This window comes from Stegostoma tigrinum, chromosome 15, assembly GCF_030684315.1.
Source record: "Stegostoma tigrinum isolate sSteTig4 chromosome 15, sSteTig4.hap1, whole genome shotgun sequence".
NCBI lineage: Eukaryota > Metazoa > Chordata > Chondrichthyes > Orectolobiformes > Stegostomatidae > Stegostoma > Stegostoma tigrinum.
This window is the reverse complement of record NC_081368.1, coordinates 15,774,880-15,796,513: the sequence shown is the minus strand read 5'-3', so window position 1 is coordinate 15,796,513 and position 21,634 is coordinate 15,774,880. Positions and strand designations below refer to the sequence as shown.

The window sequence follows — 21,634 nt, the reverse complement described above, 5'->3', positions numbered from 1 at the left end:
AACCAGGTGAAGAGGGAGTCAGTGTTATTAGATCACATGGAGGTTGGGTCTGTAGGAGTCTTGATGATGTCTTCATCGTCCATATATAATTGTGTTTAATCAAGGTTCCAAATGTCCTCACAAATGAGCGTGGACCTTACTATTCTTATCAAAGCAGTATGAAGCACACATACTATCACAGGGTACCTTGATACACATACTTTCCTGTTTTATTTCAATGTGAAAACAGAAAACATTGATCGTACAGTAACAATGATAGACACAGTCAGGACTATTGATTTACATCTCTCACAAATGAGAACTGTAGCTGTAGTTCTCTTTTCAAGAAGCATTTTCAAGTGTTTTCACTGTAAAATCTGGCTGAGACCATAAACTGAAATACAGAGCCACATCATATGCATTTACCTCATCATCCTCGTTGAACAGAGATTTTAAGAGGCCCCAGTACTCTCGAAGCTGATCACTGGCTGAGAAGAATTTGCGTGTACTCTCATTCTGCAAAATGGACTCTTCAGATACCAGCTTCTACATAGAGAAAACAGTTTTAGTCATTTGGTTTAAGAATGTTTTCATTATAGGAGAGCTTCCTGGATTGCCTTTCATATTTTCTCATTAACCTGTTCAGGGATGTTACAATACACCTCTCGGGTAAGTGAGGCATGAACCCAGACCTCTTGGTTGAGAGGTAGGAACACTATCATTGACACAATTGAAATTACCACAACAGCCGTTGTATACATTTGATTTTAAATGAGTACGTGCAAGCAGATCACAACATAGTGCTGGAATTGCTTTAGCAGGTAAACATAATCAGAACTTCTTCATTCAAATGTACTTTGTTTTAAGAATGCGGTCATGGGATGGTTGGGCCAACGGTGATTGCCCATCCTCTATTTGTCCTGCAGAAGGTGGTGGTGAGTCGCTTTCTTGAATCACAGTGCTCCTTGCAATGTAACATTGCCACAACGATGGAACGTAGTCCCAAATTATTTAAGGATATATCACATTTTTAAGAGAGAGACAGCTTGACTGGTTTTCAGAAAAACGTCATAAAAGCCAGAGATCTTGGAGGATGCAACAATGGGACTATCTGGAAAATTCATGTGTGGCTTACACTCAGCTCTGCAAGAAAGCATGGAATGTTATACATTGAGGGGTGTCAAGAAATTTCAGAGAAACACTTCAAAGGAAGAGATACAAGGCAGAAAGATGCACCATCACCCAAGAGTCATAGTCCCAACTATGGGCATAATGTAAAGTAAAAGGAGGCAGAGTAAGTGAAAGAGATGTCTGTGCTTGCCGCTGCCAGGAATACACAAGACAAGTGGTTAAAAACCAAATGCACATCTAGTGTAAAGTATGCTAATCTAATGTTCGAATGTTAGTGGGCTACGGATTACTGAGACGGTTATAGTTGTTGGACATTACTGCCTTGGAGATTTGACAATTAAAATTTAGCTCCTAACTTCTGAAACCTTGCAGCAGAACCTCCTTTCTAGTCCTATCAAAGTCTTTGGTACTAACATGGATGACAACAACTGGATTCCTCCCCTCTGTCCAAGTTCCTCCCATGTCCCAAGGAGATGTCCTTCACCCGGGCTCCTGGCAGACAACGTAGCCTTTGGGACTTGTGCTCACAGCTGTATAGAACAGTTTCTATCCCCTAATTATATGGTCCTCGACCACTTCTACACTCCCGTTTATCCCCCTGCACCATGATCAGTTTGGTCATCCTCCATGTAGTTCCTTCTCTCATCCACACAGCTTGCAAGAACCTTGTAAGTGTTGGACAGTTTCGGGGCTGGGACTGCCCTAAGGTTATACCTCAGGTCTGTTAAACAGCTGATACCTGTCTCACGTGCAATCACACCCTCCGGTCTTTGATCATCATCTAAGTTTGAATTAACTAATTTAAAAGGTGCTCCTGCCTCCTGGAGCAAAATGTCCCTATCTTGACGTAACTTAATGTCTGTAATTCAGCCCAGATCTCCCAAACTTGCATCTGAAGATCTTTGAGATACAAATGCTTGCTACAGATGTGTTCAGTATAGATCACCTTTGTATCCAGCATTACCTGATCTGCCATCCCTATCATACTTTATTTAAGTTATTAACTAATGACTCGAGTATCTCGGCTCTTCACATGTGAGTAATTGCCATTCTGAAAACTGGGTGTTTTTTGTAATGCACCAATAGCAAATAAATACCTAAAAAGCATTTGTAAGAAAGAGACTGACTGGCAACATGAATACCAACTGAAGATCTTAATTTTACTTACAAAACTGGAAATATTCACTGATCAGCTGCTTTCAATCAAGGATTGTAAAGGTAATTTGTGCACAGAGCCTAAAGAGATAGGAAAGGTCCTTAATGAATCATTTTCTTCAATATTCACAACTGAGAGGGACCTAGTTGTAGAGGAGGACATTGTGAAACAGGCAGGTAGACTAGAGAAGGTCGATGTTAGCAAAGTTGATGTGCTAGGAATTCTGAGGAAGTTGAAGATAGACAAGTCCCCTGGGCCTGATGAGATTTATCCAAGGATTCTATGGGAAGCAAGGGAAGAGATCATAGGGCCTTTAGCAATGAACTTTTCATCCTCACTGTCCACGGGTATAGTGCCAGAAGATTGGAGAGAGGCAAATGTCATTCCCTTGTTCAAAAAAGGGAATAGGGATAACTCCGGAAATTACAGGCCAATTAGTCTTACGTCAGTGGTGGGCAAATTATTGGAAAGGGCTCTGACAGATAGGATTTATGACCACTTGGAAAGGCACAGTTTGATTCATGATAGTTAGCATGGAATTGTGAGTGGTAGATCATGCCTCCCAAACCTTACTGAATTCTTTGAAGAGGTGACCAAACATGTGGATGAAGGTGGAGCAGTGGATGTGGTATACATGGATTTAAATAAGGCGTTTGATAAGGTTCCCCATAGTAGGCTCATGCAGAAAGTAAGGAGGCATGGGGGTAGGGGGAAATGTGGCAGATTGTCTTCTTAGGGTCAGCCAATTCTGAATCCAAAGGGTTGTAGTGGAGGGAAAATATTCAACACGGTGCTCAGTTATGAGTGGTATACCCAAAGGCTCTGTTCTGGGTCCTCTTCTTTTTGTGATTTTTGTAAATGATTCGGATGAAGTGGTGGAAGGTTGGATTAGCAAATTTGCAGACAATACGAAGGTGGGTCACGTTGTGGACAATGTGGAGGGCTGTTCTAGGTTACAAAGGGACATCGATAGAATGCAGAGCTGGGCTGAGAAGTGGCAGATGGAGTTTAACCCTGAAAGGTGTGAGGTGATTCATTTTGGAAGGACAAACTTGAAAGTAGAATACAGAGTTAACGGAAAGATTCTTGGCAGTGTGGAGGAGCAGGGGGATCTCGGAGTTCATGTTCACATTTCCCTGAGAGCTGGCACCCAAGTGAATAGAGTTGTTAAGAAGGCGTATGGTGTGTTAGCTTTCATTAATAGAGGAATTGAGTTCAGGAGCCGTGAAGTTATGCTCCAGCTATACAAAAGCCTGGTTCGGCCATATCTGGAGTACTGTGTCCAGTTCTGGTCACCTCATTACAGGAAGGATGTGGAAGCATTGGAAAAGATGCAGAGGAGGTTTACGAGGATGTTGCCTGGAATGGAGGGAAGGTCTTATGAGGTAAGGTTGAGAGCGCTAGGGCTTTTCTCTTTAGAACGACAAAGGATGAGAGGTGGCTTGATAGAGGTATATAAAATGATCAGAGGTATAGACAGAGTGGACAGCCAGAGACTTTTTCCTCGGGTGGACGTAGCTTTTACGAGGGGCCATAGTTTTAAAGTGAAAGGAGGTAGATATAGGAGAGGCATCAGAGGTAGGCTCTTTACTCAGAGCGGTAGGGCCGTGGAATGCACTGCCGGAGGGGGTAGTGGAACCTGCCTCATCGGAGCACTTAAGCAGCTATTAGATGGGCATAAGGATGATAGTATAAGGTAGGAGTGGAGGTCAGATAGATCGTAGGTTTAGGGTAAATGTTCAGCACAACATCGTGGGCTGAAGGGCCTGTACTGTGCTGTACTGTTCTATTTTCTATTTCTTTAGCAAACAAATGCTTCTCTCCTTCCTCTGAGCATTCAACTGTAGCTCTCTATTGCAAGTTGCCTCACAAGTACTAAGTCGCACTCAGTTTGCTGTTTATCTATGTACCCAAAACCAAGGACCTAGGTCATTTATGGAGGCTCTATTTTTAGCTAGTTCTTAATTGTGCTGCTCTACCAATGGAACCTTAAAAATAAGTCTGCTCAAATCTCAACTATAGAATCTAAACTCCAAATTCCACTTTAATGCCAACTACCAAATAAATTAGGTTAAATAAGATTTAGACATCTTCTAACCCAACAAATGAATGTACTCCAGGTTGTTGTGTCAGAGGATTCAGCGATCACATCAGGGGAAATGGTTAGGATCTCATTCATTGGAGCTGATCACTGCATAGCACTTGTGTGGAGTGAATGTTGCTTGCCATGCATCAGCTCGAGCTTTAATGTTGCCCATCATGAACAAGGGCTGCTTCAGTATGTGGGGAGTCATGAATTATGCTCAACATTGTGCAAACATCAGCAAAGTCTGTCCCCCGCCTCCTACCCCCAATTGCCATTGACTCCAGTTTTGCTCAAGCTCCTTTAGGGCTCCACACTCAGTTACATGCAGCCCGTTGCCAATATGGAATCACTCTCACCTTATTCCTGGAATTCAGTTCTTTCATCCATGGTTGGACAAAGTCTCTAAAGAGGGCAGGATCCAAGTGCTCTTGGCAGAGCCCAAAGTGAACATTAGTGAGCAGGATATTGCTCAGCAGGTACTGTTTCATCGCACTGTCAGATGACCCCTTTCATCACTTTACTGATGGTCAAGAGTAGACCAGTGGGGTGGTAATTGTCAGGGTTGGATTCGTTCAGCTTTTCTATGCACAGGACATGGTTGGGTGGTTTTTCATATCACTAAACAGTTGTCAGTGTTGTAATTATACTGCAACAGCTTGCCAGGAGAGCAGCTAATTCTGGAGCACGAGTGACTCATAAGAAGCTTAGTTACTGTGTATATTTAAAGAAAGGCTGACAGATTTCTAGATATCAGTGAGGTAAAGGCACATCAGGAAAGTGAGAGAAAACATATTGAAGTGGGCGATCAACCATGGTCATACTCAATGGCAGAGCAGGTTCAACAGGCTGAACGGTCTATTTCTGTGCCTTTGTTGCTATAAGGAAAGCATTGGTATATCAAGACTATTCTAATAGAAAAGCTGTTCAAATCAGATCTTCTTCACTCTTCATCATACCAAATTCAATAATTATTGAATACGTTTTCTTCGCTAACCTTTAAAAACCCATTTAATTGACATTCAATGTCTTCCTTGAATTTGCTGTCAGTTATGTCAGGTTTGATTGACGGGAGCCTTGTTTCAACCAAAGAATTGAATGTCTGAAAAAGAAGAACAAAGGTTTTGGTGGAAAAATGGATCAGAACACCATCTTTCAGATTCTACAAACTACATTAAACTGTGGTACAAACTGACTGAGTCAAAGTCAAGTCTCTGACAAAGGCCAGCATACCTGGAGGCTTAAATTTTAGAATTCCAAATTACTCATTTGTCAACATTGGCATGGGACCTAAACTCAATGCCAGGGGAGATGCTAATGCAGTAGTAATGTTACTGGCCTAGGGATCCATAGACACAGGTTAATGCTCCAGGGATACAAATTCAATTCTGAACAAAGCAGCTCATGGGATTTAAACTCAATTAATAATTCTGGAATATTAAAATGGTTTCATGGTCATCATTGCTGAGACTATCATTGGTCAAAAAACAAAAAAAACACCATTTGGTTTATTCATATCCTTCGGGGAAGGAAATCTGCCCTCTGTCTGACCTGTAAAACATTGGACTCCAGACCAAATGTGACTGGCGCTTCACTGTATACTAGAATTGCCTGACAAGCTGCTCTATTCAAGAGCAATTACAGATGGGCAAAAATGCCACTCATACTGGCAACACACACATCCCATGAAAGCATCTTTTTAAAAAAAATTTTCACCATACTGCATGCCTAAATTTTCATCCTCACTATGTTCGGTAGTAACCTGGCTGTGAGGATTGGCCTCCATTGCCAGACTTGTTCATACTCTGTCCCATATGTGTGGGATATCAGTTCAAATAAATTATTACCATGTGCCAAAGAGAAGGATCTATCCTCATTAGCTTATTGTCAGGGTGTAATCATGTTATACAGGTACTAGCACTGGAGGTTAGTTTGAGGCAAAGTGACCACAGGACCTGATCCTCCTGGAATTCTGCCCCACCCTGAGATCACACACTGGTTGCACATTCAGACTGCAGTCGCATAATAGAATTATGGGATGCTACTGAAGCTACAAGTTGCCAAACTCCCAGAGGCTGTCCACTCAGCTGAGAGATGGATGACTGGTATTAAATTTCCCCTGAGGGTCACTGTGCCTCAGGCAAGGTGGAGGAGCTGGGGTCTTCATAGACCTGAGCTCGCATGGGAACTGAACACATGCTACTGGCGTCGCACTGTATATCAAAACAACCAGGCAACCAACTGAGCCAATCAAACCCTGTTTGAAAACCTTTTTGCCAAAGGCCCATTAATCCAGACTCTGCCTTCTGTGTTGCTCACCATACCGATACATTATCCCCATGCGCTTCTGTCTTGTGTAATACCCGTTTATATGGCACATTACCAAATGCATTCTGAAAATCCAAATACGTGACATGGTTGAGGAAACCACCAGAATTCACGGCCTTAGAGCTCTACAAGAGGGAGTAGGGAAAAGGGTAGCTAAGTCGGCGGGGGGGTGGGGGTGGGGGCGAACGAGAGGATTAAGCAATAAGGCTGAAAACTGCTTTAATACCCCATTCCAAAACAACTAGTCAAAATTTCTAGACTGGACACACAGAGTTGTGGAGATTTACTGACCATGATTTTTCATTTACAGGACCTACCATTTTTTTTTTGGAAAATTAAACAATCACTTCTGTATTTCTGAAGCAAGAAGCTGCTTACCTTACTGAGCTCTTTCTGAAGGTTCTCAAATTCATGGTATTTTCTCTGAACAGACCAGCATTCCTCTGTGACTTCCAGATTTTCTATGTCTATTATACAAGTTGGATTCTTTATTTCATCCCAAAGTACCTGCAAAACATGCAAGATTAGCATCTCAAACAGGGAAATTGAAAAGTGTGTCTTCTCTCCTGGGGCAGGCTAGAGCTTGGGGGGGGGGGGTCACAGTTTAAAAATGGCCACCTTCCTTCCGTACACTGAAACCACATGGCACAACATGTGTGCACAAAAACACACACAACACACACAAAACATTGTAGCCAGGTGAGGATGCACAAAGCTATCGGGTGTGGGGGGGTGGGGGGTGGAGAAATGTGGTATGAAGGCCACAATCAGATTAGCCACAACTTGAACAATGAAACAAGCGAAAAGAGCTGAGTGGCCTACTTCTGCTCCTGATTTGACCGTTCTTATGTCCCTTGCTCCTGCTAGTCAGCCAGGGCAGTCACTCTTCAGTAACATTAGTTAAGGGAAGATTTAGCTCAGGTGTGATTTCTCAGCACAAATCCAATAACCTGCAGACATGATGTCTAGATCTGATGAATAACCACACGTCATGTTCAAAGTAGTTAACTCCTTATCCAGCATGTGTCAGTCAGCACCTCCCTTCAAACCTCTTAAATAGTATGAAGCCATACAGTCAAATTGTACGGTATCAGCCAGGAAAATTTCCATTACAACAACAATTTGCAATCAGATAGCACCATGAAGGCAATAAAACAATCTCAAAGCACTTTGCTGATTTCACTGAAATGCTAATTTCAGTGAGATAAGCACTTCAGAAGACCATATCAGACTCAAATCATTGATTCCATTTTTCTCTCTCTGCAGATAGTGTCAGACCTGCTGAGTTTCTTCAACACTTCCTGCTCGTTTCAGATTTCCATCATCTGTAAAATTTTGCCTTTACTTCAAGGCGCTTCACACGCTTGTGATCAAATACAGCCTAAACTACTTGAAGACCCTTTTGGAGCAGGTTATCAAACACTTGGTCATAACGGAATTCCTTAAGGCCTGCTTTCAAGGATGAAGTGAATTAGAGAAACTGATGTTTAGGAATGCAAATCTCGAACTTAGGCTCACAGCAGGTGAAGGCACTACTGTCAATGGTGGAGCAACTAAATTCAGAGATATTGAAGAAGTCAGAACAGAAGAGAACTGATGTTTCAGAGACTGTCTGGCTAGAAGAGATTACAAAAAAATAGGGAGGAGCAAGGTCGTGGAGAAATCTGAAAAGATAGATGAGAATTTCAAAATTAAGAATTGCTTAACCAGGAGCCAATGAGGGTCAGCAAACAGGGAGGTGATAGGAAATGAGACGGTGTAAATTTGGGCACAGGCAGCAGGTTTAAATGACTTCAGGATTTTTGGAGGCTAATAGATTTTTGGAGGTGCTCAACCAGACATTAGAATATTTGGAGGGAATGAAGGTATACATGAGGGAATCAGCAGCAGATAAACTTGGCAGGACACAGCCAGGCAATGTTATGGAGGTGGAAATAAGTGGTCATCACGACAATGGAGATTTATAATAAGAAGCCCACTGCAAAGTCAGATAGGACTCCAAAGTTGCAACCAGTCTGGTTCAACCTCAGCGAGCTGCCAAGGAAGGAGATGGAATAACTCCACCGAGGCTGGAATCCCATCAACAAGCCACCCTTGATTTACACATGAACAGTCCTTGACTCTGGTACTGCCTCTTCAGTGTCAGCTGTCAGACTGTCAGTATCTCTAACACTCCTCTTTTTATCTGTCAACCAGCTCTCATTGATTGGGCCAGGTTAACATCCCCAATCAGGGGACTCGTATTCTATAAGTTCCAAACGGTGATACTCAATGCCTAGTGAAAAATAAAACTGTAACAGGAATCAAAAATATGATTCTAGAAGGCTTTTATTTACCAGGATATTGTAAAAGAATAAAGTGACTTCAGACAATCCAGCCACTTCTTAATCAGCCTGTGAAAACAGCACAAGTTCACAATCTCACTGAGATGGGTCTAAATTGGCAAAAGTGAGAAATATTAAAATTTGCACTAATGGAATAGGGGTAGGTTGTTGCACTGAAGCCTGGATTATCAACAGCAGAACTTTTCTACGCAGTGCTGTATTTCATATTAAAGGACCTAATGTGGAAGAGTGCTCCATTCCACAGCGCCGAGCCAATACCTTTGAGGGTAGAGGATGGAAGATTTTAGAAAATGAAAGTGATTGATCTGGTTTAAATTGTCCAAACTAAAACATTAAAACAAAACCAAACAACCACAACACAGCTTCAAGAATGACGTGTGCTTTAAGAAGCTAATTTACAACATACCGTTGAAAGAGTGATCTTGCAGTTTCTTAGTGATGTTTCTTCATTTTCAGCAGGAATAAGGCTGTTTTCTTTCAGCCATTCAAGCATCTAAATTTAAAATATACAGCACATAAAACATTTATGTAAGACATCACTGGCATAAATATAAACCCTTCTTGATTTTACTGCTGGAAGATCCTTTGGTTTGGATAAGATTTAAAGAAAAACTTCTATTACTGGCAAGAAAAGCTCATCTCAGAATAGCCAAGATGAAATTAACCAGTGCAAGTTCAATGGGGAGTCTGGGTGGCCTACAAACAGCCAACAAACTGTGCACATCACCAATACAGCAAGGAGCTGAGCTCCACCATCATGAGGAGTGAATAAAATTAATAAGCCCACCACAGGAAGGCAGTGGACTGGAACCAAGATTTCCTGGGATCCTTTCTAAGTCTTTTAGTTACTCTCATTAACTGGACGCAAGATTGGTAGGTAGATCCAGAAAGGTACAGGAGGTTACCTTAATTAGGGACTGGGAGCACACTGAAACCAAGAATGGAATTTCTTTATTTCCAATATTCACCATTATGGGAAGCCAGTCCCAATTATTCCTCACACATTTCATCTAGCTGCCAAACTGAACTTGGTTCAATAGTGGTGTGTTACAGTTCACTCTGGGAGTCTGATTTGCTGTGGCAACATATACCCTTACATAGTTTTGTGGCCCAGAGCCACCAATAGTAATTTGTGAAGTGCTAACATCTTTTCAATCACATGGCTAACTGGAAATCTCTCCCACTCTCACACTGGCATCTATTGGAAGGGCTTTGGTGAGGCCACAACTAGAGTGCTGCATGCAGTTCTGGGCATTGCACTGCAGGGGGTGCAAAGGAGGTTCACCAAGGTGCTGCCTGGGATGGAGCAATTTATCTGAGAGAGGCTGGATAAATAGGGTTGTTTTCTTCAGAGTAGAGAAGTCTGAGAGGAGACTTAATAGACACGTATAAGATTCTGAGGGGCATGAACAGGATGGATAGGAAGCAGCTGTTCTCCTTAAAGTGTCGATAACAAGGGAGATAATATTAAGGGGACGTCTTGCTTTGTACGATTTTAGGACTATAATGAATCCAGTAGCATTTAATGGTTTTTTTGCACCTTAAAAACATGATTAGGAACACATCATCACCAAGTTTTGTAGAACATCAGTCGTTGGTGGCAAATAAGACCGGGCCTTCTTGAAAAATTCCCAGAATTAATCCATAAGTGTCCTACAATTTGAAGAATCCTTACTCAAAATAAACCTTGTTCCTGGCTAAAACAGGCTAAGAAAAACTTCCTTTCCAAAGTAACAAATGACACAATTGAGGCCATCCCAATATAGATACACCCCTCTTTGAAATATCTTGCAGGAGAAAAAAACATAATTTAGAAATACTTTAAAAATCTAAAGGCGAATAAAAAGGTTTTCATCGTGTAACACCAGTGTTAAACTAGACATTGACACATCGACTATAAATTACTCTTAAAAAGGAATTTCCCACGGACCTCATCATGAAATTTGAAATCCTCTTCTTCAGCAGAATCGTCAATACCGTCTTCCAATTCGGACACATCTGCAAGAAACGATCTAAAGTTCTGGTCAACATCTTCAAGTTCAGAACAAGACTGTCCATCAACTTCATCTGTGTAGCCAAATGATGACCTGGTTTCAGTACTCTTCTTTTTGACTCTCTTAAATAATTTCAAGAACTTTTGTACTCGTTCCAATGCTTCAACGGAACAAACACTCCAATCAAAATAAAACAGTAAAATCACTGAGCAAATCCAAAATGTGACAAAATCAGAACCAGCTTATCAGGAGCACTGTATACAGTCCCACTGAATTTCAACTGACTCATGAAAGCAAAAAAAAAACACGGTTTCCACTATCCTGAAGAGCATGGAGATGATGATAATTAAGTGAGTGAAGTAAAGTTTGTGTGCATTGAGAAAATAAAATCTGTAGAAAATTGATTTCAATATATAACAGAAGCACCGTGACAGCATGTTTAGGGTGGAAAAGTAATGGAGAAGTTCATTGAGTTAGAGAACATTGACCTGATTTCAAGACGCTCCACATTCAAAAGGGCAAGACATTGTAAACCACAACCAGATAACCACAAAGATAGGTTTTGTATAAAATCATCTGATGGTGACTTACTTATGTTGGGTATCAGTTAGATCAGTTGGCTGGACAGCTGGTTTGCGATGAAGAATGACATCAACAATGTTGGTTCCATTCTCATACTAGCTGAGGTTGCTACAGAGTCATAGAGATGGTCAGGACAGAAACAGGCCCTTCTGCCCAACTCATCCATGCCGACCAGATATTCTAAATTAATCTAGTCGTGTTTGCCAGTATTTGGCCCACATCTCTCTAAACCCTTCCTATTCATAAACCCACCCAGATGCCTTTTAAGTGTTGTCATTGTACCAGCCTCCACCACTTCCTCTGGCAGCTCCTTCGATACACACTCCAGGTGCAAAGGTTGACCATTAGGTCTCTTTTAAATCTTTCTCTTCTCACTTTAAACCTATGCCCTCTAATTGTGGACTCCCCTTACTTGGGGAAAAGACCTTGACTATTCATGTCCCTGCCCCTCATGATTTTATAAACCCCTACAAAGTCACCCCTCAATCTCGGATGCTCCAGGTAAAATAGCCCCAGCCTATTCAGCATCTCCCTCTCGCTCAAACCCTCCAACCCTGGCAACATCCTCGTAAATCTTTTCTGTATCCTTTCACTTTTACTAACATCTTTCCTGTAGCAGAGAGGCCAGAATTGAACCACACAGATCCCATCTTCTCAATGTCACCCCTTGCCTGAGGTGTGGTGAAGCTCAGGTTTAATTCCTCACCAGTCGTCTCTCCATTCTCTGCATCTATGGTAACTTTACTTATACATGTTTGTGTGTTCATTAAGCAGCAACTTGTCAAAGATTTGGAGATACCTAAAGTGATGTCAAATGTCGTACAAGGTGTACAGCAGGACAAAGCCGGAAAAAGCAAATTGACAAAGCAGTGTCATAGGAGAATTACTCACCTTTTTTGCTTGATTTCTTTTTCTTGTTTACCTCAGGAATACTACAATTTCTGCAAGAACAGAACAATAAAATTTTAGCTCCACACATAAGGGATACACAGGCACAATAATAACTCAATGCATCTTGAGTCTGATACATGAAAATAAATTCTGCGGCATTATTCCGAAGAAGAGCAATGGAGTTCTCTTTGCAGTCTTGGCCAATATTCAACAATCATGACTAAAAACGAACTGTTGAACTTCTTACATTACAACTGTGTCTACACTTCAAAAATACCTAAATTGCACTGAAGTGGCTTGTAACTTCCTCATGCTATATAAATGCAAGTGTTTTCTTCTAACCATCTCTCTTCACCATTGGCTAACCGAGTTTATCCATCAGTGGAAGGGTGAAGCACAAAATCCCAATCCCCAATCTGCGTGGAATTGTCTGATCCAGTTAGCTACAACCGGCCTCATTAGTCCTACACTAAGGAAGCAAAACTAGCTGCCAAGAATAGTCCCTCCTGATTTTTATGTAGAAACTCTGGCAGGTACATGTGCGTGAATGTCAGATAGGACTGTTTTGGACCCATCTACAAACCCTTCTCCAATCCTCGAGTCTGTTGACTTTCATGGGCCCTAATTTTAAGCCCCAGATAGGAACACAACCTTGCAAGTGGGATCAGAGTTCAAAGACGAATGGAGTCAGAGTACAATGAGGCCTCATACAAAACTAATTTTTATTTAGCAGGATGAAGGTAGAAAGTGCATTGTGCATTCCAAAAGTGCTACTCACTTGATTTCATTTTCTGGTCCCGTTTTTGAGGAAGGATTTTTAATGTCTTCAACTTCTTTAGTTTCATTTGAATCTTTATCCAAAAATTTGATCAATGTCTGATTGATAAAATCCACATCACAGACCGTGTTTATCACCTCCTCTAAAACTGTGCAGTTGGGAAATATGTTGGAGTTAAAAAAAATTAGATTGATGATGAATGTTTTTCTCATTGCTTGGATTGCTCACAGCAATATTCTTTTAAATATAATAATGCCTTATAACGCATACACTATTAGTTACCATGCACATCAGTTTGGACTAGGATGACTCATGCTGCAGTGCAGTTCTATGGGCACTGCTTACGTTCTTATCTTGACTATTGCCTTGTACGTGGGAGGTTAAGTAATTCAGGACACACACAGCATGTCCAGCTGCAAGGCTGTCTTTCTCGGCTGACTTCAGCTTATCCAGCCACGCATCTCTCAATTCAATATCTAAACTCAGCACTAGTCAGGGAGATTGGGTGTTGAAATCAGCAAAATCACAGGTATTCCATTCCAGGAAACTGCCATGAAATTGCAATCTTGCACCTTCCTTCAACACCGCAATGCATTATATTAAAAAATATTCGGACAAAATCACAGAGTTAAAAGATGCACAACAATTTTTATTTTCAACCAATGCAGGTACTAACATTTGGCTTGTCCCATTCTGCGGCATATTCAGTTAAATGGCCTATATGCTATAGCTGCAGGTGGACCAGAAAGCAGGGCTCAACATGTTGGGGCTGGAGAGGGGTTGCATGTGGCATAAACCAGCCAGTGACGCATAAACCAGTCTCTTGCAGCTAAAGGGATCAGGATGCCGTGTTTGCATGTTTTGTCACAGAGCCAAGCCTCTCATTGTCAGCATCCTCCCAGAGCCATGATTGGCATGAAGTGAATTATTTTCTCTCTGTGCATTGTTAGCCTTTACAATAGTCTTCCTAAGAGAGCAGTACGGGGCTGGATCATTGAATTTATTTAAGTCTGAATTAGAATTTTACTCAATTAGGGAGTCAGGGGACGTGGGGGTCAGGCAAATGAGACCACAATCGGATCAGAACTGACCTCATTTAATGGAAGAGCAGGTTCAAGGGCTCAAGTGACCTACTCCTGCTCCTAAATTCCTGTGGTTTTGCACTGTAATAGATTCCAGGAAATGCAGTGCATCGGACTGAATGGGTGCTAGCATCTCCACCTTTTGATAAGTGGATCTCTTAAAACCAACAACAACAACCTCACAGTACACTGATTAGATTCACGAAGGCTGATTCCAGAGAGGTTCTGGCCTGGAATCTTCAAGCTGCCAATCCAATTGGTTTACTTTTAGGTCAATGTCGAGAGTTAACTAAGCATAATAAAAAGCTTATTGAAGAAGAAACACAACACAGTTTGTTGGATTAAAATAAAAGAACAAAAGATGCTGGAAATCTGCAACAAAACGTTTTGGAGAAACTCAGTAGGTCTAGCAACATCTGTGGAGAGAAAGCAGCGTTAATGTTATGAGTCCAATGACTCTTCTTCAGAACTGAAATTAGAAGCATAGAGTTATATAGCACAGAAACAGACCCTTCGGTCCAACCAGTCCATGGTGACCACAATCCCCAACTAAACTAGTTCCACCTGCCTACACTTTGCCCATATCCCTTCAAACATTTTTAAAATCACATACTTATCCAAATGTCTTTTAAACAATGTTAGCTGCATCTGCATTTGCCACTTCCTCTGGCAATTCATTCCACACAGTAACCACTGAGCTAAAAAAAGCTCGCCCCATGTCTTTTTTAAATTTTTCTCAGCTCATCTTAAAAATATGCCAGAGTCTAGAAATCCCCAACCCTAGGGAAAGACACCTGCCATTCACCTTATCAACAATCCTTATATTTCTATAAACTTCCATAAGGTCACCCCCAACCTCCTACATGCCTGTGAAAAAAGTCCCAGCCTATTCAGCCTTTCCTTATCACTCAAATGCTCTATTCCTGGCAACATCCTGGTAAAGTTTTTCTGAACCCTCTCTAGCTTAATAATATCCTCCTTATAACAGGGCGAGCAGAACTTGGCAGCATTTCAGAAAGGGTCTCACTAATGTCCTCTATAACTTCAACAACACAACACAACACCTATACTCAAAGGCCTGAGCAATGAAGACACACATGTTAAATGCCTTCTTAACCACCCTGTCTACAGCGAAGCAAACTTCAAATAATTATGTACATGAACCCCTAGGCCTCCGTTATATAGCACTACCCAAGGCCCTACATTTAATTGTACAAGTCCTTCTCTTTTTGTTTTACCAAAATGCAGCATGTTGCATTTATTAAAATTAAACTCCATTTAGCACTCTTCAGCCCATCGACTCAATTGATCAAGCTAGGGAAAGGTGGTACTTATGCTTTGTAAAAGTAGATGAAAATGGGCTGGCTGTGCAAGCCACCTACATATGGTCTTATTAGCTTTTCTTTCTGCTGAGCATAATATTATCCATCCCTTAATCGCTTAAACTGTCAGTCTCTCGCTCCTGTCCTTCCTCCCTATCCCCTCGCTCCTTTCTCCCTACCCAGACCCCCTGTCTTTAGCATAAATATCAACTTTTCCTCACAGCCATCAGTTCTGAAGGGTCACTGGACTCCAAATGTTGATTCTGCTTTCATTCCTCAGACACTGTCTTAGACTTTCCAGCAATTTTGTTTTTTGCTCGAGTTTATTGTATTGTGGATAAACCAAAGAAAAAAAAGACTACTTTAAGATTTTCAAAGGATGGCCATAAAAACCTCAAAATTCTGAGGGTGACCAAATATTCTACTGGAGTCTACAACTTTAACCAAAATCTCTGATTAGGTCAAAGGACAAATGATAAAATGCATTTATTTAGTAGCTTCAACATAGACCCAATGAGCCAACGTAAGTCACCAAACACAGGGATAGTAGCTAAACAGGAGTTAGGATAAGGGAAACATATACTGTGGACGAGCCAACATTTACAGGGGCAGAAGACAACACAGTAACGTACAATTCCACACAGCACATTCACAAGACCCTCACTTTAAAATTTATTTCATGTTTCAGCACAGCCAGTGCTGGTACCTGCCTTTCAGTGCAACAACTTCCTTCAGTAATTGTTGGTAAGCATTTAAGTTCCATAATGAGTCCGGAAGGAGATTGCCTATCAGGGTTTCTGCAGCCTCCCTCAGAAAAGACACCTCTTCTTGTCGAGTTTGGAACATCTTCTCTCTACAACCAGACACATTGGTGAGTTTTCTTGTAAAGAAGGATGTTTTGCTTTGTAGCATTCCAAATTAGATCTTTAAATTACTTACACTGAGCAAGTGATTTAATGTCCACTGGAAAATGTAACATTCAGTCAACATCATGCTTCAACATTGAGATTTCAGTGGCTCAATATATTCAAATCCTGTGGCATTTTTCTGAAGTGACCCAACAAACTCCCACTTCTGTCTCTGGAAGTGATAATTCAGTTGCTTACCCACAGGATTGCAGAGACCCACAGCTGTGATCAGTATTCCAGGAGTAGTTTAAGAAAGAAAATCAGTCAAGATTGCTGCTCAAGGTTTCTTTCTGGCAAACACGGATTGAAATTAAAGGACTACGGACTGAGGGTAGTTTGTGCGGCTTCTTGACCCACTGGTCAAGCAAAAACATTGCAATTGCTGGGGAACAGTGCTCTGTTACCAGTTACACTTTCCACCTTACAAGGAGCACTGAGGGAATATAATGAACCCAAACTATTCACTTCATGCCAGGTTCATGCTAAGGGTGAAGATTATGCTGTCATGACAATTTCATGGGATTAAAAATCCAGAAGCCTATAATAACGCTCTAGGGATGTGGATTTAAATCTCACCACTAAACCTGAAGGGATTTAAGTTGCAATTAAGTTGCAATCTGGAATTGAAATATCTGCAAATAAAGGTTGACCATAAAAGCTGTCACTGATTGTTGTAAAAACGGTTGACTAATGCCTTTAAGGAAGGAAACCTGCTGTTCTTACCTGGTCTGTGACTCCAGGACCACACCAATGTTGCTGACTCTGAAGTGCCCAACTGGGTAATTAGGAGTGGGCAACAACACCAAATCCCGTAAAAGATTATCAAAAATTCTTAGAAATCCTTAGAAATCCACCCAACAACAAGATGCAATTTCTAATCCTGAGCCAACAACAGTTCGCAAAGAACAAGCATTTCTTGTATTTTCACAATCTGCAAAATGGATTCAGCACAATGCGTGGTGGCAGTGGAGTCTGAATACTGCTTTGATTTATACCACCAGATAGGGAACCAGGAACTAGAATCATAGAATCCCTACGATACAGAAAGGGACTGTTCAGCCTATTGAGTCTGCACTGAAGAGCATCCCATCACTGAAATTGCTCATTTTATCCTTGTAACCTCACATTTACCATGACTAACTCACCTAGCCTGCATACCCCTGGACACTATAGGCAACTTAGCATGGTCAATCTACCTAAACTGCACATCCTTGGGCTGTGGGAGGACACCAAAGCATCCAGCAGAACCCATGCAGGCATGGGGAGAACATGAAAACTCCACACAGACAGCTGCGTCTCAATCCAACTCTGTTGTCAATCATATCTTGACTCCTAAAAGGAAAGCAAACTCGTTCAATGTTTAAGAGACTTTTCATTCTCCACTTGCTACACAGACTGAGAAATTAAGTACAAAAACACTAATTGCTGGAGAAACTCGGCAGATATTGGCAGTGCCTGTCAAGAGAGAAATAGATTTAATGTTTTGGGTCCAGCGACTTTTCAGAAAAATCTTTCTTCTGGGTTTCATCTTGTGGTTAAAAGGACTGGGTGGGTAGAGAGATTTTTTTTCTGTTTCAGGCAGTGATTTGTTATGATTCAGAATGTACGATCTGGAAAGGGAGAAGAAACTGATTTGTGATGACACTATGGCTTTAAAGAGGTGCACTGTTATTTCTTTTAAATGGACAGCCATCTGCTCAAAGCCAATGAAGTAAACAGCTTGAGGGGTCTTGGGGTTTTTTTTGTTTGAAGAAGTTGGAACAATAGAATAGACAATAGGTGCTGGAATAGGCCATTCGGCCCTTCAAGCCAGCACCACCATTCATTGTGATCATGGCTGATCATCCACAATCAGTATCCTGTTCCTGCTTTATCCCCATAACCCTTGATTCCACTATCTTTAAGAGCTCTATCCATCTCTTTCTTGAAAGTATCCAGAGACTTGGCCTCCACTGCCTTCTAGGGCAGAGCATTCCATATATCCACCACTCTCTGGGTGAAGAAGTTTTTCCTCAACTCTGTTCTAAATGGCCTACCCCTTATTTTTAAACTGTGTCCTCTTGTTCTGGACTCACCCATCTGCGGAAACATGCTTCCTGCCTCCACAGTGTCCAAGCCCTTAATAAACTTATACGTCTCAAATCAGATCCCCTCTCATCCTTCTAAACTCAAGTGGGTACAAGCCCAGTCGCTCCAATCTTTCAACATATGTTAGTCCCGCCATTCCGGGCGGAATTAAACTGCATCTGCCACGCATCCGTCCACTCACCTAGCCTGTCCAGCTAAACAGCTGTGGTCCCAGCACCAAACCTTGTGGAACCCCAATGGTCACCTCCTACCATTCCAAAAGGGACCCATTTATCACTACTCTTTGCTTCCTGTCAGCCAGCCAATTTTTAATCCAAGTCAGTATTTTTCCCCCAATACCATGTGCCCTAATTTTGTTCACCAATCTCCTATGTGGGACTTTTTCAAAGGCTTTCTGAAAGTCCAGGTACACTACATCCACTGGTTCTCCCTTGTCCATCTTCATAGATACATCATCAAAAAATTCCAGAAGATTAGTCAAGCGCGTTTTCCCCTTCGTAAATCCATGCTGACTCTGATCTATTCTGATACTGCAATCCAAATGAGTCGTAATTTCATCTATTATAATTGACTCCAGCATCTTTCCCACCACTGACGTCAGGTTAATCGGTCTATAATTTCCTGTTTTCTCTCTCCCTCCTTTCTTGAAAAGTGGGACAACATTAGCCACCCTCCAATCCACAGGAACTGATCCTGAATCTATAGAACATTGAAAGATGATTACCAATGCATCCACAAAGCAGCCTGAATGGTGGTGGTGGTGGTTGGGGGTGGGGGGTGGGGGGTTCAAGCTCCCACAGAGCCAGAACTTTTAGTTTTAGCTTTCAGCTGATGTTGGGGTCTTGAAGTTTGGTGTGAATGCTCTTGTTCCTCTCTCTGTTACAGGTAACAGCTGGGGTTCCCTTCCTAATGCTAGGAATTGCATGCAAGACAATCTATTTTACTGAATTTGTCTTTGCCAAGAGTTTATGGGATATTACAATATTGAAACAGTTAATTAATAGTAGTTTATATATATAGTTAAGCATTTTGACAGAGTTAGTTAAGCCAATTATTTTCTTTTGCTTTTTTGGTGTATTTATTTTAACAGTAGTGTAAAAATAAAGTGCATTTTGCATAAAGTCAAGTAGTTTGACCAATCAAATTACATCTGGAAAGCAATATCTTACACTTTTAAAATAAAAAGTTAGGGTCTACACTATCTTCTTAATATATTTTAAGGGGTTTGGTCCATAGCACATACAATTTAAATATTTACAGAATCCTTATTCCCATGGCATATTTTTGGAAGAATTGTCCCATTAATCTCATTCCTCTGTTCCTCCCTCCCATCCCACCCCCATAACCCACACAACTTTTCTCTTTAAATATATTTCTGCTACCCTTGAACAATTTTGACTCATTTCATCTCCACTATCCAAAGTGGTGGTGCATCTGAAATTGAAATGAAAAGTATTGTAAGACTGCAACAAAACAGCATTTCAGTGTGATCTCTGTGGTCATGCAAACAGCAGGTAAAATGTTTGATAGCCAAATAGCCTTCTCCTGCAGTGTTACCAAAAGCTGGAAACACAGGGTGACTGTGTTTCTTCCAACAATGCCAAAGGATTTCCTAATATCTATCAACACACCTGGAACAGGCAGGCAGAGCCTCAGTAGAATAGCTCACTCACATACTAGAATCTCAGCTAGTCCTTCACTTCTTCAGTGCTGCATTGTAGAATCACTTCTAATTATGAGCTTCAGTCCTGGAGCAGAGCTTGCTTTCAAGGCTACAGACACGTGCATCACCAAATTAGCTGACCAGTTCCATAATGAACCAGATAAGCAGTCAGGTGAACACAAGGAACTAGTTACCCAAGCAGTGGTACTCTTCCTGCCTCTATACAAAGAGACATACTGCAACTGTGTGCTCAGAAACTTAAACATCCGTAGCCTGGGCTTCAAATTCAGTTGAAAGGGTGTTAGCTTTTCACTTCTCATGTGATTTCTTTTTGCACGAGTCAGGAAAACTAAAACCCGCTTCTGAATGTATGCAATAGTTGGCAATTGTTGATTCAATCACATGCCAGAACCTGCAGCAAACTCTTGTAAAAACTTTAATACTTCGAGTAAAACTGAGTTAGATACATAGCAGGACCGCAGTTTTTGAAATTGTTGGCAATAAGGTGTAGCTTACATTAGTAGTACTTTGTATAAAAATGGATGTACAAACTGGTGGAGTTCTTTCACATTATGGTATTCAAACATCATCTTTTCACCAACTTCACTTCTTAGGATTAAAGCATATCACCTCAGATTAGATTTCTCAACTCGAGAGTTGGCAGCGCTTCAGGCACGCATATGAAACATACTTTAAAAATTTCTAAAATTACAGTGGGCTGGGGGAAGGGTTCTGAGATTCAGAGACTCAGGAGGAGCTTCAGAAGAATAGATAAGTAATACAGAAAATAAAACATACCAGTTTCAGCAGATTAACAGAAAAATTTACTCAGCTGTCAGAAACATGATGGATTTGAACTCACTAATACAGAGACAGGCCAGTTACAATGTCACACAGTGACCTTAATCGCAGGAAGTAGCACCTCACCAGAAGTGCTGCAGCTCAGAACATATGGGTAGAAAAGCTGATGTTTTAAATGAGAATAAAATAAGAATAAAAGAATAAAATAAGAGTTTCTCCTAAAGTAGGGAGGGGAAGGTCAACCAAGGATGTTGCTCTTGGGTTGAACACAATGTGACACGGTGGCTCAGTCATTACCAGTGTTGCCTCACAGCGCCAGGGGCTTGGATTTGATTGCAACCTTGGGCAACCATCTGTGTGGAATTTGCACATTTTTCTCCTGTGTCTGTGTGGGTTTCCACTGGGCGCTCCAGTTTCCTCTCTCAGTCCAAAGACGTGCAGGATAGGTGGATTGGCCATGCTAAACTGCCTGTTGCCTTCAGGAATGTGTAGATTTGGTGGGT

General features: G+C 41.4%; 1 protein-coding gene across 1 annotated transcript in view; it reads right to left on the bottom strand.

The window, feature by feature from the left end:
* si:rp71-46j2.7 (uncharacterized) overlaps positions 1 to 21,634 on the bottom strand; it is a 102,397-nt gene that overhangs the window by 65,194 nt on the left and 15,569 nt on the right. The window contains exons 4-11 of the mRNA XM_048544005.2: positions 16,382 to 16,524; positions 13,268 to 13,415; positions 12,490 to 12,539; positions 10,953 to 11,176; positions 9,429 to 9,515; positions 7,056 to 7,184; positions 5,347 to 5,451; positions 406 to 525 (exon numbers count right to left, since the gene is read on the bottom strand). Coding sequence (XP_048399962.2) covers positions 406 to 525; positions 5,347 to 5,451; positions 7,056 to 7,184; positions 9,429 to 9,515; positions 10,953 to 11,176; positions 12,490 to 12,539; positions 13,268 to 13,415; positions 16,382 to 16,524 — 1,006 coding nt within the window. The remainder of the gene's footprint in view (positions 1 to 405; positions 526 to 5,346; positions 5,452 to 7,055; positions 7,185 to 9,428; positions 9,516 to 10,952; positions 11,177 to 12,489; positions 12,540 to 13,267; positions 13,416 to 16,381; positions 16,525 to 21,634) is intronic.